This window comes from Prunus dulcis, chromosome 2 (assembly GCF_902201215.1).
Source record: "Prunus dulcis chromosome 2, ALMONDv2, whole genome shotgun sequence".
Classification (NCBI taxonomy): domain Eukaryota; kingdom Viridiplantae; phylum Streptophyta; class Magnoliopsida; order Rosales; family Rosaceae; genus Prunus; species Prunus dulcis.
This window is the reverse complement of record NC_047651.1, coordinates 2,946,312-2,968,626: the sequence shown is the minus strand read 5'-3', so window position 1 is coordinate 2,968,626 and position 22,315 is coordinate 2,946,312. Positions and strand designations below refer to the sequence as shown.

At 38.2% G+C, this 22,315-nt stretch overlaps 2 protein-coding genes across 4 annotated transcripts; both read left to right on the top strand.

The window, feature by feature from the left end:
• The first annotated feature begins 212 nt into the window (after positions 1-212).
• LOC117619534 (shewanella-like protein phosphatase 2) lies at positions 213-4,426 on the top strand. Of its 3 annotated transcripts, none has more exons than XR_004584579.1 (3): positions 213-1,598; positions 2,591-2,805; positions 4,075-4,426. XR_004584579.1 is itself a non-coding variant. In XM_034349514.1 (2 exons), the coding sequence occupies exon 1, from the start codon at positions 325-327 to the stop codon at positions 1,591-1,593; it is 1,269 nt and encodes a 422-aa protein (XP_034205405.1). In that variant the 5' UTR covers positions 215-324; the 3' UTR covers positions 1,594-1,598; positions 4,075-4,426. The 3 variants fall into 3 exon arrangements, 1 of the variants encoding a protein (XP_034205405.1); XR_004584578.1 differs by having other exon boundaries at positions 214-1,598; positions 2,720-2,805; XM_034349514.1 differs by lacking the exon at positions 2,591-2,805 and having other exon boundaries at positions 215-1,598.
• A 4,742-nt stretch (positions 4,427-9,168) lies between these two features.
• On the top strand, positions 9,169-10,647 carry LOC117618772 (proline-rich protein 4-like). The gene is made up of 2 exons (XM_034348496.1): positions 9,169-9,380; positions 9,872-10,647. The coding sequence occupies exons 1-2, from the start codon at positions 9,248-9,250 to the stop codon at positions 10,381-10,383; spliced, it is 645 nt and encodes a 214-aa protein (XP_034204387.1). The 5' UTR covers positions 9,169-9,247; the 3' UTR covers positions 10,384-10,647.
• The last annotated feature ends 11,668 nt before the right edge of the window (positions 10,648-22,315 follow it).

The window sequence follows — 22,315 nt, the reverse complement described above, 5'->3', positions numbered from 1 at the left end:
ACATATTCAATTTATGTCCGAATTGAGACATGGTAGCAACCTCTTCTTTTCCTCAAACACATTGCATTGAACAATTAGCCAAATTCACATTAGCACATATTGATGATTTGTAATTGTTCACTGCATATGTGATGATTTTTAATAGTCTAAGTCAACATTGTTCTAAATTTTTTCTTTTATACAAGTGGAAACTTACCTAGAAATTCATAGGCAATTTCAATAGCTTTGGGATAACTATTCATAGTTTCACACAAACATTTTCATACACCATAAAAACCAATCTTGCACTTGGACTCGGTAAAGAAAAGACTGCTCGCGGAAAAAATGGAAGACGACCGCGCGCCACCAGCAGCAGCAGCCCCAGCTAAGGAGTCTTCCTCCTCAAGCACATGCAAAGACGTTCCCGATCTCCTCTCCTCCTTCGTCGATACCTTCGTCGACTTTTCCGTCAGTGGCGGCCTCTTCCTCTTGCCTCAAAATGACCAAAATGCCCTCCCTCACCACCGCAACCCCGGCGACGATCCTCTTCCGTCGCCCCCACCTCTGCAGACCTATTATCCCCCGCAGGACCGCTTGATTGCCATAGGCGATCTCCACGGCGACTTGGAGAAGACCAAGGAATCGCTGAGACTCGCTAAATTGATCGACCCGGAGTCGGGTAAATGGGTCGGAGGGTCGTCCACCTTGGTCCAGATCGGCGACGTGTTTGACCGTGGCGGCGACGAGCTCAAAATCCTTTATTATCTCGAGAAATTGAGACGAGAAGCTGCGAGATGCGGCGGCACGGTGATTACAATGCACGGGAACCACGAGATCATGAACGTCGAAGGAGATTTCAGGTTTGCGACTCACAAGGGTTTGGATGAGTTTAGGCGTTGGGCCGATTGGTATTGCATTGGGAACCGAATGAAATCACTTTGTAAAGGCTTGGAAGAGCCCAAAGATCCCTTTGATGGGGTCCCTCTAGGGTTTGAGAATGTCAAGAAAGAGTTTGTAGATGGGTTTAGGGCTAGAATTGCAGCATTGAGGCCAAATGGTCCCATTTCGTCCCGGTTCTTGGCCAAGAACTTGACTGTATTGGTTGTTGGAGATTCGGTTTTCGTCCATGGCGGGCTTTTGGCCGCACACGTTTCTTATGGCCTGGAGAAGATCAATGCGGAGGTGAGGGATTGGGTTCATGGATTGAAGGACAGATTTGCACCCGAGTATTGTCATGGGAGGAATGCCGTGGTTTGGTTGAGGAATTTTTCGCATGAATTTGCGGAGAAGTGTGATTGTTCAGCTCTTGAACATGTTTTATCGACAATTCCTGGCGCTAAGAGGATGATTATGGGTCATACCATTCAAGAGTTTGGGATTAATGGCGTTTGCGAAGAGAGAGCAATTCGGATTGATGTTGGTATGTCGAAGGGGTGTATTAATGGGTTGCCTGAAGTTTTGGAGATCAATGGGAATTCAGGTATGAGGATCTTGACCTCAAATCCATTGTACCAGAAGAAGAAGTATGGATCTTCTGTGGAAAGTGAGAGGAGGCCAGGGCCTGGATTTTTGCCTCAAGAGCATGGACCAAAACAAGTGGAAGTGAAGGCTTAACTATGGTATTTTATGCTAAACCTTACTAGTCTTACTTAAATGGATCTCCTTCTGAACATCTATGACTTTTTACGTTTTATTTTCTAAACTATTATTCAGCTGGCCCCGGAAGTGTAAATATTTAATCATCAATAGTCAAGCTGGAAATTGGATCAATACTAACATTTTGGTATTCTTTAATTTGTGTTTCTGTAGCTATTTTGTTTTTCAACGTGAAACATTAGTGCTTTCACTAAGATTGGAAAATGTTTTTTGCAAGCAGGGGATATATGTATACAAGTTTTGTTTTGTCATGTTATACGTGTTTCGACTGTTTATTAAACTCTTTAGTGTGTTTCTACTTTTATTGATGCATTGTTGATCACTCATATCCTGAATCATTAGAAGTAGCTACCATTAGAAGTAGCTACGAAAAGAATTCGGATTGCTATTTATTTTGGATTATAAATTGGTAATGACCAACTATCAAGAGTAATTCTCATTTTTTTTTTTTTTAAAAGAACTATCAACGTATTGTTGTTTTGTTCCCGCCAAGGAAGATTTTACTTGAATGCTCTTACTCTTTTCAGTTGATTTTGTCCACAATTGTGTTCTGATCATTGATGTTGGTAAAAGTGAGGGATGTGATTATGGTCTGATGGCCACGAGTGGAATACACAATGACTTATGAGTGTGACGCCAAGTAGGCATATATAAAGGTTTGGGCATCAAGAATTTGGAATCTTAAGAAAGACCCATAATTTTCTGCTTTGAAAGTGTTTCGCCATTACAATTGTAATGATATGTGGGTCGATTGTTGGACAAGTAATATATTCTCTAGATTTTTCCCAATAGTTTGAAGGAATAACTTTGGTGGCATATGTATTAAAAATAATGGATCTAGACACAATTTTGTGTTTGATTTTAATTTTATAGGCAGTTTCCAGAGACATGGTCTTGAAATAGCTGGAATTTTTAAGAGTTTGCCTTATTGCAGCTTTTGCTTTTCTTGAATCAGAATCTGGAAATTGCAATGGAGAACATCATTTCTCTGCGATTCATTTTAAAAATGATCTCTATTGAAAGTTGGATTCAGGAGAACTGATTTTCTAACAATGCAAGTACGGGGATTTGGGTTTCTATGCAGTTCTTCCAGCTATCAATATCACTCTTAGCCTCCTTTGTTTCGAAAACTGCCTCAAGCTCAAGCTCGCCAGCACTCCTGCTCACCAGGTATTAGAAAATAAAAAGAAAAGAGTATAGAACTAATGAATGCCATAGTACATTGAGTTGAGTTTATGCCAATTCATGCTATGCCCTTTTAAATTGAAATTTGAACCCAAATAGTCCTCACTGCAGTCAAATACATTAATTCTTCCCTGCAGTCAAATACCTTAATTCTTCCCTGCAGTCAAATCTCTGTTTCCTTCATTTTCCTGCAGTAGTACTTTTTATTTCAATTTGGGTGACTTTTAAATATTTTAATAATTCAAAGCTTTCAATATTGTTATTGACTTGTTTTGTTGCATAGTTTGGAATATCCTGAGACTAGGGTCCTCTGTAAGCACCAAATCTATAAAAGTATCCTATAGTTCAGCTACTTGAACTGCACAGATGCTAAAGTCGAAAGTGAAAAATAGGCCGACAACGAGATCTGAAATCAGAGTGAAGGACGGATAAATAGTGCCAACTAAGCATAACATCTGAAAGTAAATACTAATTTTTTTCATTCTTTTCAAAACAGATTTCCTGTCTGTCTGTTACATGGTACAATATAACTTAAATAACTGCTGTTCCATATCCTTAAGTTTTATAAATTATTCGATAATTGTTATGGAGGGGGTTATATAATTTGAGTTTTGGTATGATGGAGCTCAACATTGAGCTCAAGAATTCCTCCGATAGTTATTGTAACCTAACATAGGTATGGTTGAAATTACAGTTCCTTTGGAAAAAGCCTGCCTTTGATTTGGTTTAGTTACAAATTTACAATGCTTTTTTATGAATTTACTCAAATAGGTGGATCAATAGGAGACCATAATTTCTCGTCTCAACATATTCTTTCTTTTGGCCTTCTCTGTTGGATCAATGTTGTCCATCCTGGAGGCTTTAGTTATAAGTGCTGGGAGAAGTTCAAATACATGGTCGGAACTTCCTTGCTAATGGATAGAAGGGCTAAGTAAATACTGTTGAGATGACTACCGGAACTTGCTTTTTTCTCTGTTATAGTTGAAATGCATTCTCTGCTTTTAATATCAATTAATAATGTCAGATTGTCATATTTGTAGATTGTTTTTTGTTAGTAAATTTTTTGTCTTAAGTTGACTGAACCTTTACCATTTGTATCGCAGCTACTAGATTCATACTCCAGTCATCTCCTTGTTCGACATGCATTTTGCTGACAGTCGTCTGCATGTCCATACATCCACTTGTCTCTTTTATTTTCCTTCTATATTGTAGGAGCCATCATAACCATTTCCCATTTTCCACTTTCTTGATCAGATGGCAGACAAGCATACTTGGTCAAACAAAGAAGAGAAAACATTGCCGGCTGACATCGAGGAGTCGTCGTTGCAAATGGCCAATGTGATGGAGTAGCTACTTTTAAGAATAAATGAAAGAAGGAAGGTTAATGAATGCAGGAAGGTGTTGTAACTTGTTCATTTTCTTCAATTCCTCCCAAGGATATATGGTGACTCTGTGATTATGGACTTGCTTTTTAAGATATATCCAAGTATTCACTACATTCTAATCGTAGAAATTATCTTTTCTCTTTTCTGGTTTATGTATCCAACTATATTCTAAGATGCATTTGAGGAATATAATTATCATTGAGATTTCAATTTTGAGTACAGGAATGTGAGCAATTACTCTCTCGACGTAGAGCTTGTATAAATAGGGATAAGCATCAATGGGTACTGAATTTGCATAAGCTTTGTTATGATAGCGAACCAAACCACCGTGCAGACTTGAATTATGGACTTATTAGCACAGCTGTTAAACCGGACTTTTCTTGCCTTATCTCAAGTCCCGCAAGAGCTATATCTATTAATGCATCTGGAAGGAAAATACTAATGGAAGTAATTGTTTTTGGCTGTGTATGGTAATTGTTTTTGTTCATTCATAACTGAGTAAATACACTTCGGGAAAGATTTTGGTGACTGAATATTGTTGGGATTGGGAAGCTTTAGCATCCAACCTCTTTTTCCTCAATTTGTCTCTCAACTTTCTCACGCTAGGATATTATGGGGCCCAGTTGGATAGATATTGAAGAAATAATTCGATTTTAAAGTATCACTAACTATGCTACTTCCCTAAAAGCATCACCATTTAAGATTTATAATGTAATCTTCTGCATCTAACTACACGTGTTATAACAAGACTGTGTGTCATAATTGATAAGTCGCGAAAAAGGGTATAATACCAATTAATAGAGGCACGTGTTATAATATAAATAGATTAGTAACATACAACGAAATGTCTATAAATTGTAAATTTTGGGAAACACAGTGACTAATTTGGCCAAATTTTTTTCTTAGTAACCAAATTGAATTCTTGTGCAAAATTCAATGATCAAAAAGGTATTAACCCTAGAATTAAATAAGGATGATTCCATTCACACCTCCTTCTATTTTCCCACACACTATTTGATGAAAATTTTAATGAGCAATTTGAGAGAACCTTTAAGCGTAGACATCTAGATTATGTTTGGTAGCTCAAGAAAATCAACATACATTATTACTGCTTAAGAGTTGAAAGAGGTACAGATCATTGGCTTTATCTCAAGTCCTGCAATATAAGGAAACGAGTAATGGTAGTAATTTTTTTTTTTTTTTAAACTGAGTATATATGCTATGGACATCAGAATAAGTTACAAAATTTTGTTTGTATATTTAAGCATATTTTTAATTTCTTTTATTTCTTAAGAAAAAAAAAATTGTATTTCCAACAAGATACTGGCATGTCCCTGTCATATGTCAACTAGGTGAATAAGTACTGGAAGAAATTCATCGTGGGAATGATTGATTCCGACTCTCAGTCCTTTCGGTTCATTCTTATTGTTCTGATTACAAGTTAGTAAACATGTCATTACTATCTAAAGGATAACTAAATATTATTCCCCCAACATGACTCGACCCAAATGCCAAAATGGGACTTCATAGTAGTAGCATGTCCTTTGATACTCAAAAGGCTCAATTAGTCTTACTCAACATTAATGCCATTTGACAAACTTGAACAAGCAGAAAAGCAAAATGCTGGTAGAAGTTAGGGAAGTGGAAAGTCAGTGAATGAAAATAAATACCATTTGAACTGCAAAGCCGGTGAGCATGTTGCCTCTTTGTACTAAGATGCGGTTCAATCTTAATGAAGTTCACATCAATCCCTCAATTAATAATTAAGGGCAAGCACATGAGCCTCCTAAACAGTTCATCTAACTTTCTATAAATAACAAGGTTGCTGGAACTGATAAAAAGCACCAAAGCCAGCTTAACCGCCTTGTAAAAGTTGGATTTACTACTTTTTTACCATTTTAATGTTGCAGGGTTTTGGCTCAAAAATCTGTAATACATTATTAGCATAAAAAATTCCGTGCCATAGAATTAATTTTGGCTCTGTGGTTGTCATTCTTATTGAAATATGAAGTGTTACGGTCACCAGCTTGCATCTAATTGACACGAGAACGTTGATGCCAATATAGTTCATCGAGTTCTAGTAACTTGTCGAGCTCATTTACAACCAATTTCTTACTTTGAAGAATGGCTTAAGAGGGGGCAATAGTTTGAAAGGAAGCCAGAGAGGTACAAGATTCCTGACAAAGCCACCCTTCTTTAATTATTCTTTAACAGTCTTCGTCAGTTGTCCATTGTTCCTCAAACTGGAAATGACGTGGACTCTGACAATGCCAAACATCAACACCAGGCCGTACGTTGGGGAGGAGAAAAATTGGGTGATGATCAAAAGAATATGCTGAAAGATGGTAGATGGTGAAATTGTCTTACTACTAAAACAAGGTTAAATTACTAAAGCCTCTGTCTAATCGCGCTTGAACATTGACGTTATCTTTGAGGTTGTTCGTCCAGGTAAAAGGATAACCCACAAAATCAAATGATAACAGATTACAAGCGTCAATTACTTGTTGAAAATATTCGATTTGACCGACGGAGCTGAGGCAAGGGCTATTTTTGTCGTCCATAGACAGAATCTCATTGAAATCACCGCAACACATCCATGGACCAATATCCACCTGACTCAAATGGCAAAGAAACTCCCAAGAATGAATCCGTCTAGTAGGGTCAGGATGACCATAGAACCCAATAATTCATGTAACAAAGGAATTAGGAAAGGTAACCCGAGCCTCAATATGTCCCGAAAAGGATGAGAGCAACACAACCTATAAACTAGGCTTCCAAAGAATACAAAGACCACCAAAGAACCCTTCACGGGGAACACAGAGGACTCCAACCACACCAAGTCTTTGGACCAATCCCCCAATCTGGACAGCAGTCATATGAGTCTCAGTAAGGAAAACAATATCTGGTGTTTCGTCCTATAAGAGGTTTCTAAGAACACAGAACGTACGACAATTACCAAGCCCCTGCACGTTCTAGCTTAATACAACCATATTAGAGACCAGAATTTCCACTATAACCACCGAGCCAAGCCGAACAAAAAAACCACAGCATGCGAAGGAGAAAGACAGAGACAGGAGAGCAAAAATTCAAAGAATTACCACAACACTAGCACGCTTAGAAAAACATCGACAGGGACCCATAGTCACAGACAGTGAAACCAGCAAGTGGGCGGTGTGAGGGAGACACGAGGTAGAGAGCCCTAACTCCTACCATGCTCACAATCGATGCCAGACCAAACCCAATAAAATCTCAAGAGACCAATCCATTAGCAACTGTGATGAGCCCGAGTGGATAAGGTAGAGACAAAACCAGTCGTTCGTGGCGAGTGGTAAGGTGAGAAGGAGAGAGGATGACTACAGCTATCGCTGGCAAAGGAGGAATGATGGCTACAGCTGCTGACCTTGAGGGGGAAACCTAGATATGACGTAGAGCTAATTTCCTGTCTTTATTTGTACTGTCATGACTTGGTTTTTTCAAGCTTTATCTATTTTTGGTTATTCTGAGTTTGCACTCTTAATTGGGATGCTTATGCAAGAGTTTGTTTGATCATGCATGATCGTTAGTGGTGGAGCCCCAAATTGTCTTAATTTTGATTTTAGTCCATTATTGTAATGGCCCTTTGTGACTAATGACTTTTTTGGCTGAATTATGAATGCAATTCTAGAATTTCTCAATATATATATATATATATTTATATATATATTATAATATGAGTGTATGTCATAATTCATAAGTCATGTATAGTATTAATTGTTTAAAAAAAAAAGGTATGGTATTAATTAATAGGTACAAGTGTTATAATATAAATAGACTGGTAACATGCAAGGACTTGTAGCTCAAGTGATAATCGTCATACCGAAGAATTTCTTAAAAATATAACCTCGTAGCTAGTACCTTATATATAAGAAAATTTTCTCAATGCGTCCCTTACCTCACACCTCCTTGTGTTGCTAGTTCTTTTTTTTTTTTTTTTTTTTTTGGGGTCAAAACATTGTGTTACTAGTTCACATGTTATAATTGGTGGACAACATGATTAATTTATTACGGACCTAGGGTATAGTATCAAAATAAGAATGCTTCCATTCACACCTCCTTGTCATATTTTCCCACACACTATTTGATGAAAATTTTAATGAGCAACTTGAGAGAACCTGGACGTTTAGACGTCTAGATTATATTTGGTAGCTCAAGAAAATCAACATACATTATTAATATTGCTTAAGAGTTGAAAGAGTTACAGATCATTGTCTTTATCTGAAGTCCTGCAATATAAGGAAACAAGTAATGGTAGTAATTTTTTTTTTTTACTGAGTATATATGCTATGGACATCAGAATAAGTTATAAAATTTTGTTTGTATATTTAAGCATATTTTTAATTTCTTTTATTTCTTAAGAGAAAAAAAAAATTGTATTTCCAACAAGATACTAGCATGTCACTGTCATATATCAACTAGGTCTAGGTGAATAAAATATTGGAAGAAAATCATCATGGAAATGGCTGATTCCGACTCTCACTCCTTCAGATTCATTCTTATTGTTTTGATTACAAGTTATAGTTGACATGTCATTACAATCTAAAGGATCACTAAATATTATTCCCCCAACATGACATGACAAATTAAGCTTGGGATTAGTACCCAAATGCCAAAATGTGACTTCATAGTTAGTAGCATATCCTTTGATACTCAGAAGGCTCAATTAGTCTTACTCAACATTAATGCTATTTGACAAACTTGAACAAGCAGGAAAGCAAAATGCTGGTAGAAGTTAGGGAAATGGAAAGTCGGTGAATGAAAATAAATACCATTTGAACTGCAAAGCCGGTGGGCATGTTGCCTCTTTGTACTAAGATCCTTTTCAATCTTAATGAAGTTGACATCAATCCCACAGTTAATAATTAAGGGCCTCCTAAACAGTTCATCTAACTTACTATAAATAACAAGGTCGCTGGAACTGATAAAAAGCACCAAAGCCAGCTTAACCAACTTGTAAAAGTTGGATTTACTACTTCTATACCATTTTAGTGTTGCAGGGTTTTTCAATGCAGACCCGTCTTACTTTCCAAAGTGCCCTTCTGGGTCTCTGGTTGTGCTTGTTTGCTGTAAGCTTCTGCTACAGCAATGCAGAGACTATTGAGGAAGCTGGAGAACAAGCACTAGACAGAGCTTATTCAGGTGAGATATAATATAAATATATATATATATATATATATATATAGAGTTCTTTCATGAGACCCCTGCACATTATTACCTTGCGGATGCCATTGTAAACATGGAGGAGAACAAAGAGAGGTAGTAGAAAATACATAGCCTCCACACGGTAATAACGTCCAGAGGTCCGCATAGGAGAAAATCTGTATATATATATATATATATATTTATATGTGTGTGTATGTAATTACATATTAGTCTTAATGTGATCAAATAGTTCTTTTAGGCTACTTGATTACACTACAAATTTTCTTTTAGAAGGAAGCTACTTACGCTAGATGACAGCTCTCGCAATGTAGCACAATACAATAACAAAAGTTACAAAACAGACCCCTTCATTGCTCGTTATTTTGAATTACTTACTGAAATCTCTAGGTTTGTTATTTTTTTTGTTAATTGTTTTTCTGATACGTAACATTCTTCTGCATCTCTTTGTGCACATGTCCAAATTGAAGAGCTGCAAACAGAGGCTGCAGAGCTGAATGAAGAAGGGAAGTTTGTCTTTAAGAAACACCCTCTACCCAAGATTCCCATTGTAAAGAAGCCATTTCCACCAAAGCCCTTCTTCAAGAAGCCACTTCCACCACCAGTTCCAATCTTCAAGAAGCCACTCCCTCCACCTGTTCCAGTCTTCAAGATTCCACCCTTCAAGAAGCCGGGTCATCCGCCGGTACCAGTTGTGGAAGAAAAACCATTTGTGAAGAAGCCATTTTTTCATCCCCTTCCAAAATTCAAGAAGCCGTCTCTACCTCCTGTTCCAATCTATAAGAAGCCACTTCCTCCACCAATTCCCGTATACAAGAAACCATTTCCCCATCCTATTTTCAAGAAGCCACTTCCTCCACCAATTCCAGTATACAAGAAACCATTTCCCCATCCTATTTTCAAGAAGCCAATTCCTCCACCCATTCCAACATATCCTCCACATCCTTTCCTTGGGAAGCCACTCCCTCCTCTGGTTCCCTAAAGCTAGCCTAGTGTTCTTTCACCTAAGCCCATATTGTTAAGGGATGAAAGCATAGAAGTTATGCATTGGTTAGAATAAATTCCTACATGGAGAGAGAAAGAGAGAGAGAGAGAAGAAAGATGACAATGAAAGAAGAGACTGTTCTTGGAAGTTGGAACTTTACTATCAACTTTTGCATTGTAATATTTCTACATGTATTGTAATATTTCTGCTTGTTCTTGCAGTTATATGGCTACTGTGTGATATTAAATTTGCATTTTATCAGTTGAAGGAAATATTTTTCATTAATTCCAAAGAATCAACCTCAAGCCCTCAGCACATAAGACTTTTTCTGGATTAATTAGTACTCAAATGGTGAATTGTCAAGCCAACGGGTCCACAGCTCAATGGTAAGAGCACTTGTTTGTAGATCAGTGCCCTCAAGTTCGAACCCTAAACCCAATGGCACCTCCCCCTTCCAAACTTTGACAACAACAAAAATGGTGAATTGTCAAAGGAAAAGAACCACACTAAACGTACTTATTTAAGGACCTGTTTAATCATTACCCTAATTCTAAGTCCTTAGAGCATCTACAATGGGCTCCCTAAACTACCTCCTTAGACAAATTTTAGGGAGAGATTGTAAAAATACAACTCCAACCATTCTCCCTATCCACCTCCTAAAATAGGGAGAGCTCTAGGAGCTCCTAAATCTGAGGAGAGAGAAAGGACTCTTAGTGGCTCCCTATAATTTAATGCTGCTTTATTTATTGAGTATTTCGAACCTTTATTCAATGCTAACTATTTTTTATTTTATTTTATAATAAAGATGGACCAATAAAAAAAGAGTTATAGCATTTATGACTCCATAAACTAGAGAGCATGATTGAAGTTTAAATTTTATACAAAGGTCCTATAATAACTTTGATACGTTTTTAGCTAAAATTTAACTAAAAAAATAGAGGGTATGATTGTGGATGCTCTTCGAGCATCCATAATGAGCTCTCTAAACCACCTCCTTAGACAAATTTTAGGGAGGATTTGGAAAAATACATCTCCAACCATGCTCCCTATCCACCTCTTAAAATAGGGAGACCTTTAGGAGCTCCTAAATTTGAGAAGAGAGAAAGGACTCATAATGGCTCTCTATAATTTAATGCTGCTTTATTTAATGAGTATTTCAAATCTTTAATTAATATTTATTATTTTTAATATTATTTTATAATAGAGATTGACCAATTAAAAAATAGTTATAGTATTTATGACTCCCTAAACTAAAGAGCATGATTGAAGTTTAAATTTTATATAGAGCTCCTAAAAACTTTTGTATGTTTTTAGCTAAACTTTAACTAAAAAATAGAGAGTATGATTGTGGATGCTCTGACGGTACTTTGCCCTTCATTATGGCAAAATTCTAAGATGCATTTGAGGAATATAATTATCATTGAGATTTCAATTTTGAGTACAGGAATGTGAGCAATTACTCTCTCGACGTAGAGCTTGTATAAATAGGGATAAGCATCAATGGGTACTGAATTTACATAAGCTTTGTTATGATAGCGAACCAAACCACCGTGCAGACTTGAATTATGGACTGATTAGCACAGCTGTTAACCTGGACTTTTCTTGCCTGATCTCAAGTCCTGCAAGAGCTATCTCTATTAATGCATCTGGAAGGAAAATACTAATGGAAGTAACTGTTTTTGACTGTGTATAGTAATTGTTTTTGTTTATAAATAACTGAGTAAATACACTTTATTTGGGAAAGATTTTGGTGTCTCTGAATATTGTTGGGATTGGGAAGCTTTAGCATCCAACCTCTTTTTCCTCAATTTGTCTCCCAACTTTCTGACGCTAGGATATTATGGGGCCCAATTGGATAGATATTGATAATTCGATTTTAAAGTATCACCAACTGTTCTACTTCCCTAAAAGCATCACCAAATAAGATTTATTATGTAATCTTCTACATCTAACTACACATGTTATAAACAGTTTTCCAAAAATTCTAGTCCCCTCTCTCCCAAAAAACACTCTATAGCCGTTTTCACTTTGAGAGGATAGGAGTCAATGTTCTTCCTCCCCTCTCCCCTTCTCCCTTCCTACCTTCTCCTCTTTTCCCCAATTTTCAGAGACAAAAGGTTTCCCGTATTTCTCTTCGTTTTGTAATGATTTTCCTCCACTTATCACAGGCAGATGCGTTTTGGCGTCAGATTTCCGCCTGCGTTTCGGTGTTGGATCTATGCCACAATCATTTTTGCGTCTTCTTTTTGTTTGGAATAAGTCGCAGAGACTCTTTAGGTTTTTTGTGTAGTTTCATCTCTCCTTTTGTGAGAGTTTTTCACATCTCCTTTGTCAGGGCTTTCCACCTCTCCTTTGTGAGAGTTTTTTTTTTTTTTTGGGTTGAGAAGATGATGGATTTCATTAGGGGTGGGCATTCAAACTGGCAAACCGGAAATTCGAGCTGAACAGCACCGAAAAAAATTGAAAAAAAACTGAGTTGACCAAAAAGTCAACAACCGGTCAAAGAACGAACCAGACCAGTTTTGGATCTGGTTCTATGCCTTCAAAAACCGAACCGGGCCGAACCGCACCGGTCAAATTAAAAAATATATAATTTCAATATTTATTTATATTCAATGCTATATTTTTAATCTCATAACTAATATTTATCCAAGTTCAATTTCAAAACATCTCTCTTTTCTAGCTTGAATATTTATTTTTATATGAAATTAAATAATTTATTAATTTTCAAGTCAAAAAAATAAATTTTCATTTTCATTTGTATTAAAAAATAATTTGAAAAAAAGTTGTTTTAAAAACTTGGTTCAAAACCGAACCGGACTGGAACCGAACTGGAATCGGTTCAAGCCGAACTGGACAGGACAATTTTTGAAATTTTTTTGTTAAAACCAAACCGGATAAATAGTACCGGATTCGGTTCTAATTTGAGGCAATGCCCACCCCTAGATTTCATTAGATAATCAGAGTATTACAAGGATAAAGCATTTAGTGCGTGGCCTCGTTAAAACCTCTATGAGGTGGGACAAAGCCTCAGAAGAGGAAAGAATACCACACACACCGAGACTACAAGAGAGTCAAGCAATAGTACACTTAGGAGAGTCCTCATTTAGACAATCCTGTAAATAAAGATGTGGGTCAGAAAACCAATAAGCTAAAGCTTCTTGACCAAGACTGTATCGCGCAAGACGATTTGCCACTCTGTTAGCTGTGTGGGGAACAAAGCGGGTCGAGTAGCAGGGGAGCGAGGCGAGGAGCCGGCGAATATCTTCGACTAGAGCCCCTTCTATCGCATAATAGGGATCTTCCTGAAGGATCAAATGGATGGAGGTCGAACAGTCATACTCAATAATGAGAGGCGTGAGAGAAGCATCCACCTCAAAGGAAAAACCAATTTTGAGGGCATACAACTCAGTAGCCATGATTGACAGCAAGCTAAGATCACTCATCGCTACCACCCTACAAAGACGACAACAGGAATCTCTGACCGTTATACCAACCCCACGTAAATTAGAACTCAAGCTAAGTGCACCATCAATGTTAATTAAGTTTAAAATAACCAGAAGGGGGTGATTGCCACTTTTTATCAGGAATTGCCAACGAAGACTGCCTATGATTGATTGATAAAACCTTATGATACTCAGCATCATAGCTCTTTGCACTAAAAACTATTTGATTAGGGGGCAAGACATGAGAACTAAACAAAGCTACATTTCAGGTATTCCACAAGAACCACAAAGTAATAGTAAACGAGTGTTGTGAGCTAGGGAGGATATCCCATACAACCAAAAACCAAATTGCAGCATCATGATAGAGTAAAGTGGCGAGAAGTGGAGCCCAACCCATTAAGCGCAAAACAGAAGAATTGACAATGCAATCGTGAAGAGCATGCATCGCAGTTTCAGTCGGACCCATACAACTAAAAAGAAAGTGGTATCTTGGACTATTTTCCGCTAAAGAAGCACCTCACGGGTAGGGAGAGTGTTGTGGGCGAGACAATAGAGGAAATGTTTCATTTTCGGTGGAACTTAAAGCTTTCATAGATGCTTCCATAACTGTTGAGAGGAGGAAGAGGAAGACCTGGACACAAACAAAAAGGCCATCTGAGCTTGAAATTCTAATGCAAACCAATATCCACTCTTGACTATATACCGACCATTACAAGTAAAATTCCAAATACGGTGATCACCAATATTGCAATTCAAAGGGATAGATAGGATGAGTTCAGTTTCAGGAAAGATGAATAAGCGGTAGATCTCAAAAACGTAGCAGTAATAACAGCACTACCTCTGGAATCCACAAGGAGACAAAGAGAAGATTGAACAGTAAACGTAAGATGGTGAGGTACCCACGGATCAATGTAGATGTTCACAAGTCGACGATCACCGATACGCCATCGAAGACTATGGGAGAGGAGTTCACGACCCCATAATATGGACTGCTAGGAAAAAAAAGGTGTCGAACCCCCTTAAGCATGCAGAAAATCAAACTCTGGAAAATACTGAGCTTTAAGCATTTGTGCAATAAGGGAATTGGGAAATTCCAGAAGACGCCACCTTTGTTTGGCAAGCAACGCTTGATTAAAGTAGACAAGTTCTCGAAAACTGAGACCTCCTTCAGTCTTGTGCTTGCTCGGAGCCTTCCAGGTCTTCCAATGGATACCTTTTTCACTGCCTTTAGACTACCAATAACGAGCAAAAATACTCTCAATTTCATAGCATAAGCCAGCCGGCATACGAAAGGCACTCATAGAATAGGTAGGCATCGCCTGACACACCGCCTTAATAAGCACCTCCTTCCCAGCTTTCTAAATAAGTTTACCTTCCCATCCTGAAATCTTCTTCCAAACACGATCTTTGATAGCTAGGAACTTTTTTTTAATTTTTTTTCCAGCTATAGTAGGAAGATCCAAATAACGTTCATGGCAAGGGACGATCGGTACCCCCAAAAGCGCTAGAAGTTGAGCTTGGACTGATTCAGGGGTGGATGGGGTAAATAGATAGCAGACTTGGCAAATTTTATTTGTTGTTCCGAGGCTGCTTCATAAAGACTAAAAAGGCGTTTCAATTCCGTTATCTGGGTTACTTCAGAATCATAAAATAAGAGACTGTCATATGCAAAAAAAGGTGATTAATAGAAGGAGCAATAGAAATCCCATAGACTCGAGAATCCTAATCGGCTTTATAAGGATCTCCTAGGCATAGACCCCGAGAAGGAGTGAGGTGACCCAACAGATGCCCTTGAATTAATAGAGAGTAAGAAACATAAGTAATACAGCCCATGATCAACTGGATAAAGCGATTAGGGAATTCCATCGTGTGCATCATCCACTCCAAAAATACCCATTCCACCGGACCATAGGCCTTGGCCATATCGAGCTTTAGCATAGCCTTTTTTTTTTCCTGATTCACCTCTGCGCTTCAAACAATGAATTGTTTCGAAAGCCGCAAGACCGTTATCTAAGATCATATGGTGAGGGATGAATGCACTCTGATATTCTGATATGACATCCGACATTGCATTTTTCAACCTGTTGGCAAAAACTTTGGAAATAATTTTATACAAAACATTACAGAGACTAATGGGGCGAAATTCAATTACCCATGAGGGAGACGGAACTTTCGTTATTAAGGCGATCAATGTATGGTTGAAATCAACTACCCCACAACTCCCATTAAGAATCTGTAAACAGAGCTGACAGATATCCAAGCCAATAATACTCCAGTAACTTTGATAGAATAAAGCCGTCAGGACCTGGAGCTTTAGTGGCCCTCATAGATTTGATGGCAATTTCAACTTCCTCTCAAGTGAAGAGTAGAGAAAGATACCGTTGAGTCAGTTGAGGAACTCGGGAAGAGACAGCCTCAAAAATTTCATTACTCATAGTTGTGCCTGCAGAAGAAAAAAGATGATCTTAGTAGTCGAGAAATACAGCACAAATATTCCTGGAATCACTCCGTAATACATTATTAGCATAAAATAGGAAGTGTAACAGTCACCAGCTTGCAGCCAATTGATACGAGAACGATGGCGCCAATATAGTTCATCAAGATCCAGTAACCTGTCGAGCTCATTTACAACCAATTTATTACTCTGGAGAATGGCTTCAGAGGGGGTGATAGTTTTAAAGGAAGTTAGAGAGGTACGCAGAGACTGAATTTTGGAATTCATATGCCTGAATCTTTGACATTTCCACTTCGATAGGCACTTAACACATATGGCAAGATTACTCATAGGAGATTCCTGACAATGCCACCCTTCTTGAATTATTCTTTAACAGTCTTCATCAGTTGTTCATTATTCCTCAAACTGGAAACGACATGGACTCCGACGAAGCCAAACATCAACACCAGGCCATACGACGTGGAGGAGAAAAATTGGGTGATGATCAGAAGGATATGCTGAAAGATGGTAGATACTGAAATTGCCCCACTGCTAAAACAAGGCTAAATTACCAAAGCCTCTGTCTAATCACGCTTGAACAATCGCGTTATCTTTGCGGTTGTTCGTCCAGGTAAAAGGATGACCCACAAAATCAAATGATAACAGATTACATGCATCAATCACCCGTTGAAAATCTTCTATTTGACCGACAGAGCCGAGACAAGGGCCACTTTTTTTGTCCACTGACAGAATCTCATTGAAGTCAGGACAACACAACCATGGACCAATATCCACCTCACTAAAATGACGAAGAAGCTCCCAAGAATGAATCCGCCGAGTCGGGTCAGGATGATCATAGAACCCTAGTAATCCGTGTAACAAAGGAATTAGGAAAGGTAATCCGAGCTTCAATATGCCCCAAGAGGATGAGAGCAACACAACTAGTGAACTAGGCTTCCAAAGAATACATAGACCACCAGAGAACCCTTCACGAGGAACATAGAAGACTCCACCCACACCAAGTCTTTGGACCAATCTACCCATCTGGACAGCAGTCATACGAGTCTCAGTAAGGAAAACAATATTAGTGTTTTGTCTTGCAAGAGGTTTTTGTTGAGATCACGGAATGTACGACGTTAATACTGACATAGCAGAGACTAGAATTTCCACTCAAATCACCGCGCCAAGATGAATAAAAAAACCACAGCATGCGAAGGACAAAGACAAGGACAGCAGAGCAAAAATCCAAAGAATTACCATAACACTAGCATGCTTAGGAAAACATCGGCAGGGACCCAGAGTCACAGAGAGTGAAACCAACTGGTGGGCGGCGCGAGGGGGACACGAGGGCTGAGAGCGCTAATTCGGACTGTGCTCACAATCGATACCTGACAAAACCCAATAAAATCTCAAGGGATCAATTGATTAGCACCTGCGATGAGCCTGAGTGGCAAAGGGAGAGACAAAAATAGTCGCTCATGGCGAGCCGTAAGGTGAGAAGGAGAGATGACGACGACACCTATCGCAGGCAAAAGAGGAATGATGGCAACTGGAAGTGTGGGCTGCGTCTAACCTTGAGAAGGAACCCTAGTTATGACGTGCGGCTCTTCTCACTTAGCGAGAGAGTGACCCTGGGGGCTAATTTCCTATCTTTATTTGTAATTTTTTTATATAGAAAAGATGGTATTTCATTCAACCGAAAGGAACATTACATGGTAAGAACTAGCATGTTAACAGCGGCCTCATTAAAACCTTCCCAGAAAAACAAAATCCCGGGGTAGGAAATAGTATCACCCATTCTATTGACTAAACATAAGAGTCAAACAACTTATACGAAACAAACCAACCTAAAACCCTAACCACAAAACCCTTAAAACGACATCCCATCACTACATAGGTACTGTAAAAAAAGTCCTCCTAGAATCTAGAAAAAACATCATAGTTATTCGTACAGAGTCAAAAACTCATTATGGGTATCAGAATAGATCCAGCCAATCACCCAACCGCAAAATCATTGAAACCCATCCCATCACTACGCATATACTGTCAAAGAAAGCCTCTTATGATCTAAAGAAAGCGTCATAGTTCTTCGTGCAGAGTCAAAAACGTATTATGAGCATCATAATAGATCCAACCAAACACCAACTACCACCTCCAATTTTCTTGATCCAAAACCCCAGCTGACAAGCAAGGGAGACCAAGATTGGCCCCTTAGCCTGAAGAAAATTCCGAAGAAAGATCTTCATAGTAGGAACGTTCATTGGTTGCAAAGCCTACGAACGTTCCATAGGAGAATTATTAGGGAGATCTTGGAGACCCCTCGAGGTTGGTCTCCTCCGCCTTGTCAACAAAATCCTTGATACAAAAACTATGCTTACCAGAAAAATCCAGGCTAGTAATAATCAGATGCCTAACACCAACTTGGTGCCGCATACTTGTCATCCCCTTGAGCAGAAAAGGCGGTGGCCATCTTCATAGCATTAAGATGGAGACCCCTCACCAGCGACTGACTCATTGGGAACCCAGAAAGGAAGCCAACACAACCACCCCACAGAGAACAAGAGAGCAAAAAAAAAGTCATACCCAATTCACCAAGAAGAACCCAAAGAGACAATCACAGAAGACTGAGAGAGATGGCGCATAGAATGAGTAAAGAAAACTGAAGAAACCCCCCTAGCCGTCAAGGCTCTCCTCTCGTGAACGAGAGAGCGACCCGAAACCTTCACCAAACACAAGTCTTTTTGTAACGAATTTTATGCCTAGTTGTTGATTATTATGTTTATTTGTATTGTTATGGTTTGGTTTTTTCAAACTTTATCTATTTTTAGTTATTCTGAGTTTGCACTCTTAGTTGAGATGCTTATGCCAGAGTTACTTCGATTATGCATGATTGTTAGTGGTGGAGCCTCAAATTGTCTTAGGGCCAATTTGACATTGCTGTGTTATGAAAATAATCACTGTTAGATGTGCTATGAGAGAAATCATCTGTGAGAGAAAACAGCTTGGTGTTTGGTAAACTTGTTGTTAAAAGTGTTGTTGGTACTGATTTCCGCATAATCAGAAAAAGAAAGCACCTCATTAGTTGCTTTCCCTTATAGCTTTCTCTCACAGCAATTTTTAACAATCAGTGATTTTCTCATAATTTTCCAAACGGGATGGGCTTCCCAAAATTTTTAAAAAATCATTTATCACCCCAAATAAGCAATGCCAAACGGGCACTTAATTTTGATGCTGGATCACTCCGTTATTGTAATGACCCTTTGTGGCTAGTGGCTTTTGTGACTGAATTATGAATGCAATTCCAAAATTTCTTAAAAAGATTAAAATAAAATAATAATAATAATAATAATAAACATACACACACATATTATACCATGAGTGTATGTCATAATTGATAAGTCATGAATATGGTATAGTATTAATTGTTAAAAAAAAAAAGAAAAAAAAGCTATAGTATTAATTAATAGATACAGGTGTTATAATATAAATAGATTGGCAACATGCAAGGGCTTGTAGCTCAAGTGATAATCATCACACCGAAGAATTTTCAAAAAATTTAACCTCGCAGCTAGTACCCTAGTAGCATATATAAGAAATTTTTCTCAAAGTGTCCCTCACCTCACACACCTCCTTGTGTTACTAGTTCTTTTCTTTTCTTGTCGAAATATTGTGTTACTAGTTCACATGTTGGTGAATGACATGATTAATTTATTAGGGACTTGGGTATAGTATTAAATAAGAATGCTTTCATTCACACCTCCTTGTCATATTTTCCCACACACTATTTGATGAAAATTTTCAATGAGCAATTTGAGAGAACCTGGACGCTTAGACATCTAGATTATATTTGGTAGCTCAAGAAAATCAACATACATTATTAATATTGGTTAAGAGTTGAAAGAGGTACAGATAATTTGGCTTTATCTGAAGTCCTGCAATATAAGGAAACAAGTAATGGTAGTAACTTTTGTTTTTACTGAGTATATATGCTATGGACATCAAAATAAGTTATAAATTTTTGTTTGTATATTTAAGCATATTTTTAATTTCTTTAGGAAAAAAAAATTGTATTTTCAACAAGGTACTAGCGTGTCCTTGTCATATATCAACTTGGTGAATAATTATTGGAAGAAAATCATTGTGGGAATTATTGATTCAGACTCTCAGTCCTTTAAGTTCATTCTTATTGTTCTGATTACAAGTTAATAAACATGTCATTACTATCTAAAGGATCACTAAATATTATTCCCCCAACATGACATGACAAATTAAGCTTTGGATTAGTACCCAAATTCCAAAATGTGACTTCATAGTTAGGAGCATATCCTTTGATACTCAAGGCTCAATTAGTCTTACTCAACATTAATGCCATTTGACAAACTTGAATAAGCAGGAAAGCAAAATGCTGGTAGAAGTTAGGGCAGGGGAAAGTCAGTGAATGAAAGTAAATACCATTTGAACTGCAAAGCCGGTGAGCATGTTGCCTCTTTGTACTAAGATCCTTTTCAATCTTAATGAAGTTGACATCCCCCTAAATTAATAATTAAGTGCAAGCACATGACCTCCTAAACAGTTCATCTAACTTACTATAAATAATAAGGTTGCTGGAACTGACAAAGAGCACCAAAGCCAGCTTAACCCGGTGAGTAGTAAAAGTTCGATTAACCATTTTAGTGTTGCAGGGTTTTTCAATGCAGACCCGTCTTGCTTTCCAAGGGGCCCTCTGGGTCTCTGGTTGTGCTTGTTTGCTGTAAGCTTCTGCTACAGCAATGCAGAGACTATTGAGGAAGCTGGAGAACAAGCACTAGACAAAATCTGTAATACATGATTAGCATAAAAATACGTGCCATAGAATTAATTTTGGCTTTGTGATTGGCAATCTTATGAAAATAGGAAGTGTAACGGTCACCAGCTTGCAGCCAATTGACACGAGAACGTTGGCGCCAATATAGTTCATTGACTTCCAATAACCTGTCGAGCTCATTTGCAACCAATTTCTTACCCTGGAGAATGGCTTAAGAGGGGGCAATAGTTTGAAAGGAAGCCAGAGAGATACGCTGAGACTAAATTTTGGAATTCATTTGACAGAATTTTTTACTTTTCCACTTCGATAGGCGCTTAGCACATATGGCAGGATTAGTCGTAGGAGATTCCTAACAATGCCACCCTTCTTGAATTATTCTTTAACAGTTTTCGTCTCTCGTCCATTATTCCTCAAACTGGAAACGACATGGACTCCGACGACGCCAAACATCAACACCAGGCCATACGACGTGGAGGAGAAAAATTGGGTGATGATCAGAAGAATATGCTAAAAGATGGTAGATGGTGAAATTTCCCCACTACTAAAACAAGGCTAAATTACCAAAGCCTCTATCTAATCGCACTTGAACATTCGGGTTATCTTTGCGGTTGTTCGTCCAAGTAAAAGGATGACCCACAAAATCAAATGATAACAGATTACAGGCATCAATTACCAGTTGAAAATCTTCGATTTGATTGACAAAGCCGAGATGAGGGCCACTTTTTTTTGTCCACAGACAGAATCTCATTGAAGTCACCGCAACACATCCATGGACCAATTTCCACTTGACTCAAATGGTGAAGAAGCTCCCAAGAATGAATCCGCCGAGTAGGGTCAGGATGACCATAGAACCCAGTAATTCGTGTAACAAAGGAATTAGGAAAGGTAACCCAAGCATCAATATGTCTCGAAGAGGATGAGAGCAACAGAACCTGTAAACCATGGTTCCAAAGAATACAGAGACCACCAGAGAACCCTTCACGGGGAACACAGACGACTCCAACCACACCAAGTCTTCGAACCAATCAGCCCATTTGGACAACGGTCATATGAGTCTCAGTAAGGAAAACAATATCTGGTGTTTTGTTGTGTAAAAGGTTTCTGAGATCACGGAACATATGACGGTTGCCAAGCTCCCGCATGTTCCAGCTTAATACAGACATAGCAGAGACCAGAATTTCCACTCTAACCACTGAGCCAAGTCGCACAAAAAAAAAAAAAAAAAACCACACCATGCTAAGGAGA